This window comes from Microdochium trichocladiopsis (assembly GCF_020744255.1).
Source record: "Microdochium trichocladiopsis strain MPI-CAGE-CH-0230 chromosome Unknown B0I36scaffold_7, whole genome shotgun sequence".
Classification (NCBI taxonomy): domain Eukaryota; kingdom Fungi; phylum Ascomycota; class Sordariomycetes; order Xylariales; family Microdochiaceae; genus Microdochium; species Microdochium trichocladiopsis.
This window is the reverse complement of record NW_025763550.1, coordinates 1,400,797-1,413,674: the sequence shown is the minus strand read 5'-3', so window position 1 is coordinate 1,413,674 and position 12,878 is coordinate 1,400,797. Positions and strand designations below refer to the sequence as shown.

Sequence of the window (12,878 nt, the reverse complement as noted above, 5' to 3'; positions counted from 1 at the left end):
AGAGACTCAGGCACCACCAGACCTGTGCCTTGGTTTGCATGAACATGACGACCATGACTGGCCGGCCAATGCTGGGTGAGACACTACACCACACCAATGGCATCCCGCGTCGTACCCATGCCCGCCGAGCCAGCAAGCGCCGAGCGTCGCAATTTGTGATTGGTGCTGCGAACCAGCACCCATTCAAGCCTGGGGTGCCCCTGTTGGTCACCCGTGGTGTACTCATTTCGCTTGGGCTCCCGGTCCAGCGTCCTTCTCAGCCATGGACCGCTGAACACAGCACACTGCTGAAGCGGATAGGGGCGACCATGGTCGGATCGGACTGTCAGCTGCTGCCGTGTGTTATCCCTCCGACGGTAGACTGGACGGGCGTCGCTCTAGTCGGGTGCGGCGTTGGCGCACGATCGCCCAGGAACGCGCCTGGCGCGGTAGAAGCCATGGCAGCACATCTGCTCTGTCTTGTGTGGCAAGAGGCCGGCGCTAGGTCGATGTGTTCCCCCGTCGGATATACGAAACAACAACGACTTGGGACGGGCGGTTTCTGGGGCTGCGGTTCCGGAAGGAGGGCACTCAGCGGTGCGCGATACGTCTCTGGTTCTGCAGACAATCCCAGGGTCGTGCATGATGAGGCTCGACGAGAGCCGTGAACACATTGGGCGGGCTGGCGGAGTGTGTGAGCCGGTGGGTCAGCGGGGCCGCTGCGCGGTAAGATTAACTGACGCCCTGCCGGCGTGCGAGGGGCGCCCTCCCCTGCCGGGCCTGGTTGGCAGTCCCTGCCATGACAAGAGCCCTGCCGCTTCAATCAATCAATCAATCAATCGACCAACCCTGGCCGCCCCCCTCTGCCTCGCCTGCTCTGCTCTGTCTGGAGCGCGGACGCACGCCTGCACTGCCGTCAATCACCTGTGTCTGCACAGTACGAGTAGCGCCCCAATCTCCTTCATCGCCGCCCGACTCCCTTTCCGTGGCGTTTGTTGGCACCATCCTGGCACTGTGCCTGCCAGCTTGGAATCATCACCACCGGCAGTCAGAGTGACTGTGAGAGGAAGAGACAGGCCTCCACAGGGAGGAGACAGAAGGGGACTTGGAGGACACCCTCCCTGCTAGCCCGCCCGCTCTGGCCAGACCTGACCAACCTCATCCTGGCCAATCTCCACCTCTGAATCGGGTGCCTCTCCCCAAAGACACGCCCGGCGCCCGTTGCTACCACACTGACCCAGTCTGAACCTCTCTGGTGCTTCTCGCCCACACTCGGCGCTGCTCATCCCTTCACGACACGCGCATCCGTTCCTTGCACCTCCCGCCCGCCGTCATCGCGCCGCCCTTCGACCTCGTCGCGATCGCCTCGGTCCTGAGTATCTCCTTCTCGACTCGACTCGACTCTGCCTGTAGCGCTCCACGCAGGCAGCTCCATCGTCTTTCGGCCGTCGTTCCCTCCGCGTGATCGTTCTCCGCTTCAGGGGCTTGGGTTGTCTCCTAGCTTCGCATAGCTGCCCAGCTCGACACAGGTCAGTCACCGCCCGAGATCCATCCTCATGGGCCTCCACAGCCAGTCGCAGCGCACAATTGTAGTCACCGCCGTTCCTCTACGTGTCGCGCTTGACCACCGCCTCTCCCCCCTTTGACTCGTCGGATCGCTTTTCGCCGCGGCGAGGCTGCTCGTCACAGTGCCTGTCCTCCTGCACCTGCAGCTAGAGTGGTGCGCCGATCCAAAAGTCAACTCCTGATCTTCTTGGGCAACCCCATCGCGCGTGCAGCCGCAAACACTTGGACGATTTGATGATCTCTTGACTGACACTGCAATCATTCAATAGCACATTCACCTGTGCCCCTGGTCGATTTTCTAGTGCAGCAAGGGCTAGCGTGTGCGAACGATGTCGAGAGGCGCCGACAGAACGGCTGCGGCCGAGCAGCAGCCTGGCCACGAGGGCCGGGACAGCATCAGTGGGCAGTCATCCAGAAACAGTACGTCATCTCGCAGTCAGTAGTGAGAGACACACAATAACCAAGTAGGCGCAGTCACAGGTCAAACGGCTACACCCAGCACAACGTCGCCCAATTCGCCTGCGGCGGCACCGCAGAAAAAGAAGAAAGGCGGCCTGCTCTCGTTCCTTGGCTGCTGTGGAGTTCCCGACAGCGCAAACACTCTTGACGCCAACGAAGAACCATTGCCATCACACAAACTAGACAGGATCCCTCAGCGGCCAACGACATCGAGTCGGCGCACAGTCACTCCATCCGGCGAGCCAGCGTCCAGCAAGAGCCAGCTGTTTGACAAGGAGAAGGAGAAGGAAATCCAACCCGTACAAGATCAGTCAAGACCGGCAAAGCGCGCATCAGCATCCACATCTCAGGACCAATCTGGCGCCGACACGGAATCGAAACAGACCACACTCGTTGGCACATCGGGGCCAAGCATCACCATCAACGCTCCACCTTCCGAGACTCACCAAGAAAGTGCTGCACCGCATGCGGTGACCAAGGACGATGACAGCGATGTGAACATGACGGACGACCAGCCAGCTGTGGCAGAGCAGCCGCAACCACAGTCCGAGGACCAGTTTACGAAGTCGATACCCCCACCTCCAGGACCTGCTCCAGTAGCAGACACACCGGCCATCAGCCAGGAGGAGCCGGAAGCAGCAGCGAACGGCGAGACCCAGAAATGGCTTTTGCCCCCGATCGAGCCAAAGTTCAAGGGCAAGAAGTGTCTTGTGCTTGATTTGGATGAAACCCTGGTGCATGCATCTTTCAAGGTGGGCCTCTTCAAGCTGCAGCTGTTCCTTACTAGTAGATCATTACCACTAACCCGATTGACAGATCCTTCACCAGGCGGACTTCACCCTGCCTATCGAGATCGAGGGCAACTACCACAATGTCTATGTTATCAAGCGTCCTGGTGTCGATCAGTTCATGAAGAGGGTTGGAGAGCTGTACGAAGTCGTCGTCTTCACTGCTTCGGTGTCAAAGGTTTGTACTTCCCCAGCAGAGGTGCTTACGTACGGAAACATTAACCATTTGTCCAGTATGGCGACCCGCTGCTCGACCTTCTCGACATCCACAAGGTCGTCTCGCACCGACTGTTCCGCGAGAGCTGTTACAACCATCAAGGCAACTACGTCAAGGACCTGTCACAAGTTGGCCGTGACCTGAAGGACACGATCATCATCGACAACTCCCCGACGTCTTACATCTTCCACCCACAACACGCGATCCCTATCAGCAGTTGGTTCTCCGATGCGCACGACAATGAACTTCTCGACCTTATACCAGTTCTTGAGGATCTTGCTGGCTCCAACGTCCAGGATGTCAGTCTCGTCCTCGATGTCACACTATGAGCACATAATTCTTTTTCACTTGCGGTTGTAGCGCGCTTGCGATTATACCAGAGATGAAGCTGTCCCATCCCATGGCGCCTGCAACACCACATCGACTTAGCGGATCACGTACTGTTTAATGCTGAAGCTACTTGAGGACGAATTCAAATTGGCGCGGTGTCGTCCCTACATTGCCACGACTTTTGACCGCGCCGGACCGTGTCTACCGTGGCTTGTCATTTGCATGGAAGTCAAGCAGAGGAAGATAACCTCGCTATCCGTCATCCGGGAGAGCGCACGTCTAGACCTAGCGGCCTTTTCGCTTAGAGACTCAGGAAAGTCTTTGCATTTCGCCACAGATTCCTATGAGAGTCTGTCGCTTCTTTTGGTATTCCATTCGACAATAGAATGGCGCGATTCACGTGAGCGAACCAGCTGGCGACAACCTCTCTTGCCGACACCCCCAGTCGGCGACGGGCACTCGGTTGAGTGTTCTGAGAGCATCACCATACTCCGAACCAAGCATTAAATTCAAGGCTTGCTTTCAACCCCTTTTCTTATGTCTGAACCCAAAATTTTCTTCATTTCTTTCCATATATAACCTCATCGCCACTTCTTCTTCTTCTTGTATCGTGTTTTACCCATCCATGTTCCTTGTCTTCGTCTTATTCGTTTTATTCTTGCGGCGAAAGCATACATGGATTTCTTCATCAGCAGCGTGTTACAGAGCAGCAGCAAGGAGAGGCACAGTACGAGAGGGGACCAGTGTCCTTGTAAGTTGATGAAAGCAAGGAGATGCAGCTATCGAAGGCAAGAGCCAAAAACTCTCGGGGTACTGTGTTGATTGATGCCATAGGAAATAAATCGGCCTAGTCTATCATCACAGATACAATCAAACATGTTGAATCAGCGTATCACGTGTCACTGCCCTTGACAGGATGGCTGTCTGCACGCAGGCAGCTAGAAGCACAGAGGAAACCGCTTGTTTCTGGCAATGCATCGTGAATTTATGTCAAAGTCAACTCGCCCGGTCGCTATACATCCTGAGCTAACTCACGAATCACTTCTGGCTACTGCACACGATTTGTAGGGTGAAACACGCGCCACAACCCGCGCGTGTGTCCTTGAGCCTGATTTTGGTCCGGTGTCAACGTGACCGGCACAGGTCACCACTGTGCAGAGACGGACGGGCGCTGTCGTCCTACAGATCTATTCCAGTCGCGCTGCTTCTTGCAGCGACCTTTGAGGCTCACTTCGTGGGTCGTGCCACCCATCAGGGCCTGAGCACGGCTGCCAACACGATGGAGACAATACTCGTCGTCGTGGTAGCCGCCGCCGAGGTTGGTCTTCTCCTGGTCCAGCAGGCGCACCCAGCCGCCTTCCTCGAGCTTCTCGCATTCGTGGTCTGTGAGACCCCAGTGATCCGCCGCCCCATCCGTTCCGTCGGGGACGTTGTCGTCGTCGCCGCCGGCGTGGCCCACACCCCTGCTGCTCCGTGTAGCGATGGGGGTTCCAGTGTTGGTGTTTCCGCTGCCACGGCCAGGGCGGCTACTGTTGCTGCTGAGATTGCTGGCGCTCTCCCTGCGTTCTCGACCGCGACGGCAGCCAGCACATCTACAACGGAACCCCCAGTTCACGAAGAGCACCGCGGGAGGGGGCCCGTAGTTGATGGTGAGCTCCTGACCGGCCTTGACCCCGTCAGGCACGGAGACCGACAGGACGAGCAGCTTGTCGGCATCGCCGGGTGGCTGGTTCTCCGGGGGACGCGAGCTGTGATTGCTCTTGCTGTGGTTGCTCTTGCTGTGGTTGCTCTTGCTGTGGTTGCTCTTGCTGTGGTTGCTCTTGCTGTGGTTGCTCTTGCTGTGGTTGCTCTTGCTGCCGTCGCTGCCGTCGCCGTCGCCGTCGCCGATGCCAGGAGATGGAGAGGCTTTCGGTAGTGTGAAGGCGACGTTGTTGTGCCCCTTGCAGGCGTGATTGAAGCGTGCGGAGAGCGGGAAGATTCCTGAGCCGAGGGGCGTGTGGAAGCTTTTGTTGCGTGATATTCCCAAAGTCAGCAAGGCGCCTCTCCCTCTCTCTCTCTCTCTGGAAGGATGGATAAACGAGCTTGTAACGGCTATTGACGGCAAGAGGCAGAAGGGGAAAAAAGAATTGCTCTAAAAGTCTGACTTGAGAGACCAATTTTGCGAACTCACCAATTCGTCCAGAATCGCGCGGCGATGTCGTCAGTCCCGTGCGTCCGTCGGAACGAGTGCAGGTCGTCAAACATCCGCCTCGCCTCAGGGCTGAGCTTGTCTACCTCTTCATACAGCGTGGTGCGGTCAGCATAGAAGAGTGCTTCCTCGGCGAGGAGCCGTGTTCCGAAGGAGAGGTCGCGTGTGGCGAAGACCCCGGATCCGCCCAGCGGCGAGGGACGGACCTCGAACAATGGTGGTGGTTGTTGCGACGCCTGCAGGAGCGACACGGGGATGGTTGGTGCGGTGGCATCGGTGGAAGAGACGTTGGGATCGACCGGGAAGAGCGACTTCGTGGTTACTTCCGGTTTCTGGGGCTTGTCTGCCGCGTGCGCGGACAATGTGCAGTCAGATGGGAGTGACGCCATCTCCAGGGTTGATCCCACATCGGTCACGGCAGGATCTCTGTTTGTGAATGTGTTGCTGGACCAGCCGGACTTATCAACCGTAGGGATATCGCAGCCGTGGCGCGACGGAGACTTTGATTCGACGGTTTGGCAACCAAAGTCTGTGTCTTGACGATCGCCAGGTACAAGTCTACGAGTTGCAATTGAGGTTGTTGGCATTGCATTGCAAGCCATGATCGCAGCCTGTAAGCGCAGATGTCGTAGCAGGGAAGGAGCTTCTGCTTTGGCCGCTTTCGATCCAGGTCGTACGCTTCCCGCTTTAATCGTTTTAGTATCTTCGACAGGATGTTGAAGGGAGTATGAACTTGCGACTTTCTGACATGAAAAAATGAGCTTGAATGGCCACGATAATGTGAAGCAGACTTGCGGTTTACATAAAAAGTAGTGGGTGCTCCGTTTGTTTTCTATTTCGTTTGCTGTATTGATGCCGTAGTACTTGAGTGTGCTGATGCCTCGTCTCCTGCGGCAATTCAATACTGTGCTAAGGCTCATGAATATTTACCGGGGATTTGTTTCTCATGACTAGTGAATGGGTATCAAGATGTTATTGCGATTGCTCGTGCTTGACTCATAGTTCATGGGGTCGGCTGGGATGACAATGTGCTTTTACAAGCCGTAGCATTGTAAATGGGCACAGGCCTTAGTGTCTGCTAGGAAACTCGAGATTATAGTTCTGTGGTGTTCCAACAATCTTCGAGGGATCCATCCTGAAGTCTCTGATTGTTTTCAGACACTGGGAGTGCATTTAGTGGCATCTGTTGACGTGGCTTTGTCATAGGTGAAAGTAATCCGTACGCTTCACATCATACAAGTCAAACCGCAACCTGCGTGGTTGCGTTTCGTGAGAATGCAAACTCGACTCCTGAAACTGATATATGTTCCGCATCATTTCTATTTGTTCGAGGCAGAATCTCCAAGTTTAATTGGCAGATGCGAAACGCAACAGGTGGGCTCACTGTATCCATCAACGTCCAGTCCTGAGAAAACCAGCCCGCTAGGGGTCTATCAGGTTCTCGTGAAACTACCTAGATTCATCTATGGCTGTCCGTAATTGGTGTGTTTCTAGAGGTAAGGCAGTGGACGTGGTACACACGTCGCAGGTGAGTCTGCGGCACGCAAACGGCTGTTTAACGATCCAGATATTTGATGAGGCACTATCTACACGAAATCATGGAGAAGTGCCATGAAACTGTACCCATAAGTGCAAGCTGGCATATCTTCGGCACAACCCAGCTTCCAATCACCCACGGGCTCGGCAAAGACGACAATTGCGGCAGATAAGCAACAGCCAGGCCAAAGGTGTTAGACAGGTTTAAATGTGATGCCAATAGAAAGGATGACTTGCGGCACTCCAACGACCATCTCAACTGGTTGGTGTATTTGGCAGATGTCAGGAATTGGCAGCCACCTGTATGTTATAAGTGGCAACAAAACTGTCCAAAGGGCCAAGTAGGATACGGCATGATTGTTGGGTCGTGAATCATGCATGATTAAGCGCAACAGTCTCATTTGAGTCCCAACTTTGTTCCTATATGAGGTTGTTGATGGAAAGTCGTTGGCAAGAGCCAATTTCGTTGCGAAACTGATCTGCATACCAGGGAACCCTGCTTCCCCAAAGTCCTGCAACACATGGGAGCTTATCGCAAGTTGTAGGAACGGTCTCCCGGAGAAACTAGTCACAGACCGGCATCTGGTATGTGTTTCCCAGTTCAATGCTTGCAGCAGAAGTCGACGCCGCGTCCTTCCCCCAAGCACCAATGAAGAGATTGCAGAGGTTCAGAGGTTATCCAAGGGCTAGCGGTTTCGTAATATTACAGGCCACAGGGAAACATGACTCATTGGCAAGTGCGCGTAAAGTTTATGAGAACAAGAACAGAGCCCTCCTGCCCGCCTGATGCTAGAGAGATCGCAAAACGATGGTGTGCGACGTTTTAGGACTTTGTTTGGCCTTGTATGTCAAAGCATACGCCGAGACTCTCAAACTTTCAGGGCCAAGGTAATGGAGAGGGCAAAAGACAGTGGGATTTCATGGCTCATTCTACGCTTCACAACTATCTGAAGGTCAAGGCTTTGGGGTATGTATGGCAGGCCTTTCGATGTTGGCAGGCATTTGCTTTAGGCCAAGCAGGAAGAATTCTGAGCTGATGCAGATTCCTCTATCAGCCGCCAATTGATGCTATCAAGCACACTGGCCCCTATGTCATTGCTGTGAGTCTGGCACAAGATGTCCAAGAAATACCCACGATGCCAGCGTCTCTGGTACCGCGCCCTGGGCCATGAATCACTGCAGATGGGAGCGACGAGGGCTATCATGGACGGCACTCTCGTGCGCAGGGGAGTCTCAGACCAAATGACGTAGCTCATGTCACGGCCACTGTAGGGTAATATTCGTGGCCGTTTCACTGTCATTGGACAGGGGAAGGTCTTTCTAATCCTAACTCAATATGGAATGGTTTCCAGTTCCACAGTCTGCCTCAATGATCAGTTCGTGCTAATTGTAAAAGCACGGTGAAGTTCACGCGCTTCCCCCTTCATGGTTGTCACTGAACGGCTGGGATAGATACTCAGGTGATGGCAAAGGATCGAAAAAAGAACCACGGGGTATCACAGACTATGATTTGGCCCGTCATGCCAAGTCCCACGTTTTCCGGAAATTGACGGGCTATCTTAGTAGCGAGGAGCATCTGGATAAAGTCTCTTGTCCTCCGAATGAAGGTGGCCTCTGAGACTGAGACATAGGGTATTCACCAGCCAGTGCCGCCGATTAATGGTAGTACTGACACCCGAGGACCTACCGAGGGGAGCAAAAAGCCTGTAATCACAACTTACACAGCCTTCTTAAAATTGGATCTGCCGAGGGGATACGACATTCCACTGTGAGTCACCCTTGCCAACAACACTGCCTCCTCAGATCCTGCTGACTTGAGTCGCCGCTGGGGTTCATGGCGCCCAGATTTTTTCAATATTCACCAGCCTGGCATCGTGGTGTTCTTACCTCGGCCCCCAATCGCTATTTCCAGTTCCTCAAGGCACTCTCGAGTTCAATGTGGGGATCTTCACGGTGGTTTTGGTGTAGGCTCTTGAGGTGGGCTCTGTCTGCGTGGGAGGACTGGAGCTCGAGGTCGGCATGGTTACTACGACGGGTTTCGATAAGGTGTAGAATGTTTCCGCACCACCCGACTGGGTGCTGAGAAAAAGACGCAGATTGAGCCAGGCAGCAGCGGCTTGAACCGTGCGATGTATTCCATGATGGTTAATATTGTAGACTGCGAATCGCAATCCGTAGTCTTGGTCAAGCTCATAGACACCAAAGAGAACAGGCTACAGGCGTCCTCTCACCGGAGTTCTCCAAAAAAAAAAAAAGAGTTGCAAGGTCTTGCGATAAGCCGCCAGGCATCGACTTGGGACGAGCGGGTTGCGTGATTAACGAGCAATTCGGCACAAAGTAGCGCAGCTCTGCAGCGTCTCTAGGCAGCGAGATGTCCCGACTACCACCAAGTCACCCCAACACGTATTCTTCCAGCTTGTCTATTCTATTCTCTTTGAGGCGCGGGTGCCACCTCGCATTGCATCCCGCATTCCTTGATATGGATTCCAAAGGGTTTGTTCCCGTGCAGCTATTCTTAGCGCCCCGGCCGCCTGGCCCCCGGCACGATCCAGCCAATCAGAGATGCGCCTCGCCGGCCAAAATCTCTAGAAGTGGCAATTGCCAAAACCCGCCACCAATCATTGGCTACACTCAGCCTTATGATGCAAGCGCAGCGTCCCTTTGTCGACTTGGGGGCGCACGAGGTGCCAAACACACACCGCTGCATATTTCGTGTAGGCTCCTGCGTAGCCACGCTGCATGGGGGTCTAGACTGCAGAGTGAGCCTTGCGATCGCCCGAGGTGTGCTCAGACGAACCCCAGTGCCTTGCAGGTCGTCACTGCCCGCTCTCGTCTAGGCGAGTTCCGGCGTGGAGCCAAATAAGCCGCGGCGGGCCAGATTTGGATGTCTTGCCGGCCAATGAGGACTCACGATCGCACCTTATTTCTCTCAAGGAAAGGATCACCGACTGGACGTTGGTCAATAGAGACCGTTCCTGGCCCTTGGTGACACCGACATCGTGGCTTCAAGAATGCCTCCATCGGATTTGACGGGCGGCAGTCCGAAGCTGCCGGCTTCCCACGAGGCGGTTCTTGCCGAGCACCTGAGGCCCTGAGGTGAGTGGATAGGGGGACTTGTCCATTCAAGGGCACTTTTCCGATGACCTCGTGACCTCCATGCCCTCGAAGGATCCTATAACAGAGTGAACTCGAATTTGTGATTGGCCGGATGTATGCTGACACATCAACGGACATCCCACACCAGAAGTATACGCGTCCACAACCTTACAGGGTGGACTGCGGCCAGGTTAGGGGCTTAAACATGATTAGGCCCCCTTCATTGAGTGGGATGAGAGCGGGATGAGTCCAAGGAGCCAATGGGAGGAGTTCCTATCGTCTTCATCTCGAGCACGTCTCCCCCCCGGCATCCTTTAGGTTGCTACAAGGGGCGCAGTACGGCGTTGCTAAGTTGCAAGAACAGTTCCTTGGTTGGTGGAAAAGGCGGCACGTTCGTGCTGACAATCTCCACTTCTCCTGAACCAGGCAGCTTCGTGCCGAAAGGCAGAGTTTCGCTGCCCTTGAAACGAGACTGGTTCCTCAGCCGCAAATGCCGTGCTGGGAAGTGCAGGATTGAACTGCAAGGCACGTTGTCAGCCTTACCAGCGTCGTCACCTCCTGGGGGCCACGGGATTGGCTCGTGGCTCCCTGAATAGAAGCTTGCTCCGGACCAAGGACACGCAACGGGGCTCTCCGGCCGGACGACCATGCCGAAAACGGGATTCGCCGCCGCGTAGTTGGCCGATGGCTCTTCGGCAGGAAACGAGGTTACTACACAGCAGTCACATTCTTTGTCGTCAGAGAACTCTAAATGTCGTTGGGCTGGTTGGAAAGCTGAGTATAAAGCTCTGGCAGGCCGCCAGCCGATACTCAGTTCAACAGATCCACAGACATCCCAAACTCTTCGAAGACTTATAAAGAGCACACAGAAAACTAAGTACGGCCACATTCACCCACATCATAGACAATTCTACGGCCAACCAGAGCGCTAACTAAGATTGTCTCGACACAGCTGTTCTCGACACTGATTATTGCGCTCCAAGATAACTGTATCGAGCTCTTGAAAAAGTTCAAAGCAAGATGCCGGATTCCGGAAATGACCAGCCCGCGCCTGACACTGGTTCGACCGGCGGCGAGACGACCGACACGACTTCGACCAGAGGCCGTAGCAGGACTGGCTACAACTGAGATCACTTCTGTGTTGGTGCCGGAGAGCAGCGAATTGCATTACAGCGCAGGCCTGCTCAAAGTCAGAGGCTCTCACAATATCGAGGACTGACGGCCAACAATACCCCTGAAGGCATCCCCTCCCCAACGATTATGTTTTGCGATGGTGGAGGAATTGCGCTCTAAACAACTCTGGGTGTAGACGAGAGCTGGACTAGAGGAAAGGGCTCATCCTACTTTTAGTGGTGAGCGTCCACGCCATGATGGGCCTGGGGATATTGATGGGACGTGGGAAGGAGGATAGAAGCGCGGAACACCAAGGAACAATGTTGTTACATTGGTCCTACGAACTTAGTAAACCAATCTCGGCCATTGTTTTCAGATGTTCGGCCGGGAGAGAGAATTGCGATGGCATTGGGATTTTTGGGCACTTGGCATGTAATAGCCAGCCATCATAGAAATCTGGAAGTATTCATCCGTAGTGCCTATGACTTTTACCGAGTGTTGGATTGCCTATGATTCAAATGTGGAATTCCCAGGTGCTTTGGCCTGGAATGATCTAACCGTCCCTTCCAATTTACATTCTCGGTGACTACAAGACCTCTTGTATGTCTCGGCCAACACATTGAGCTGCGCCATCAGGTTTGACTGGGCCAGCTTGACGAGCGTGGAGATCAGTGACAGCCAGCTCAATCACGTTATGGAGAACGGTCTAATAGCTATCTGAGCTGCAGTCTCACTGCCATGTCGTTCCTCCTTGAGAGGAAAAAGGTTTCAAATGCTCGAATATGATGGAAGGGACATGTCCGGAAAGAATCGCTGTCAGCCGGGCCTACGGATTGTTGTTGCATGCGCCAGGATGCAGCATTTCCTGGAGACGGCGCGTCTCAGAGTTCTCATGCTTCGAAACCTTGGACGGCTGAACGGGGAGATATAGGTCCGGTGCTGCAGTTTAAGACGAGTCCAACTGCAACCAGGGGCTCTTTCTCCTGCAGTATCGCGGGATATGTGTTTTCGAACCGTTCAGCCAAGCAAAACCCACGTCAGTTACAAGATAAACCGATCAGTGGTTTTGAGGTCTTTATTGCTTTGATCTTGAATGATTCTTAGATAATCGAACACAGCTAGCGAGGCTGGTCGATCAACTAACAGCGAGTGACTGATCGCCACCGTGGCGAGGGGAAGGCACTGGGCGTCGTGCTCAAACCTGGTGCTGGAACCTAGACCAAACTGTCTGGAAGAACACGAAACAACAATCAGTGACAATCCGTTCCAACTCACCATGCCGGTGATGCCAATTTGGCACAAGGCATGAGTCTCTGTGGGCAGCGCAACGAGAAAGCAGTGACTGGAGACCCACCAAGCCCTGCAAGACCACATGCAACGTGGTGGCCAGGTACTGTAGTAGCCAGCTTCCGCGATCGCGGAACCCAGAAGGTGACAGTAGCATCGAGAGACCGCAGCCATCGAAAGACTAATCGCTAATTCCCGGGGGTCGCCGGCAAACCCAGAGATCTCCTATGCTTTGTTTACCCGTTCTGGCCATGGATGCAACTCCAAATTGGTTGCCCCTTGCTTCTCGCCCCGCTTCAGGAAAGCATTCTAGCCAGAT

At 54.4% G+C, this 12,878-nt stretch overlaps 3 protein-coding genes across 3 annotated transcripts; 2 read left to right on the top strand and 1 right to left on the bottom strand.

Moving 5' to 3' along the window:
• Positions 1–2,504: 2,504 nt before the first annotated feature.
• B0I36DRAFT_246575 (HAD-like domain-containing protein) lies at positions 2,505–3,338 on the top strand (the record flags this gene model as incomplete). Its single annotated transcript, XM_046150238.1, has 3 exons — positions 2,505–2,756; positions 2,821–2,970; positions 3,027–3,338. 3 exons carry the CDS (start codon positions 2,505–2,507, stop codon positions 3,336–3,338), a joined length of 714 nt encoding a protein of 237 aa, XP_046010411.1.
• Positions 3,339–4,483: 1,145 nt separating this feature from the next.
• B0I36DRAFT_364791 (uncharacterized protein) lies at positions 4,484–5,916 on the bottom strand (the record flags this gene model as incomplete). Its single annotated transcript, XM_046159035.1, has 2 exons — positions 4,484–5,342; positions 5,510–5,916. 2 exons carry the CDS (start codon positions 5,914–5,916, stop codon positions 4,484–4,486), a joined length of 1,266 nt encoding a protein of 421 aa, XP_046010410.1.
• Positions 5,917–7,871: 1,955 nt separating this feature from the next.
• On the top strand, positions 7,872–9,115 carry B0I36DRAFT_351122 (uncharacterized protein; the record flags this gene model as incomplete). The annotated part of the gene is made up of 5 exons (XM_046156985.1): positions 7,872–7,951; positions 8,106–8,163; positions 8,290–8,336; positions 8,789–8,831; positions 9,032–9,115. 5 exons carry the CDS (start codon positions 7,872–7,874, stop codon positions 9,113–9,115), a joined length of 312 nt encoding a protein of 103 aa, XP_046010409.1.
• Positions 9,116–12,878: the final 3,763 nt, after the last annotated feature.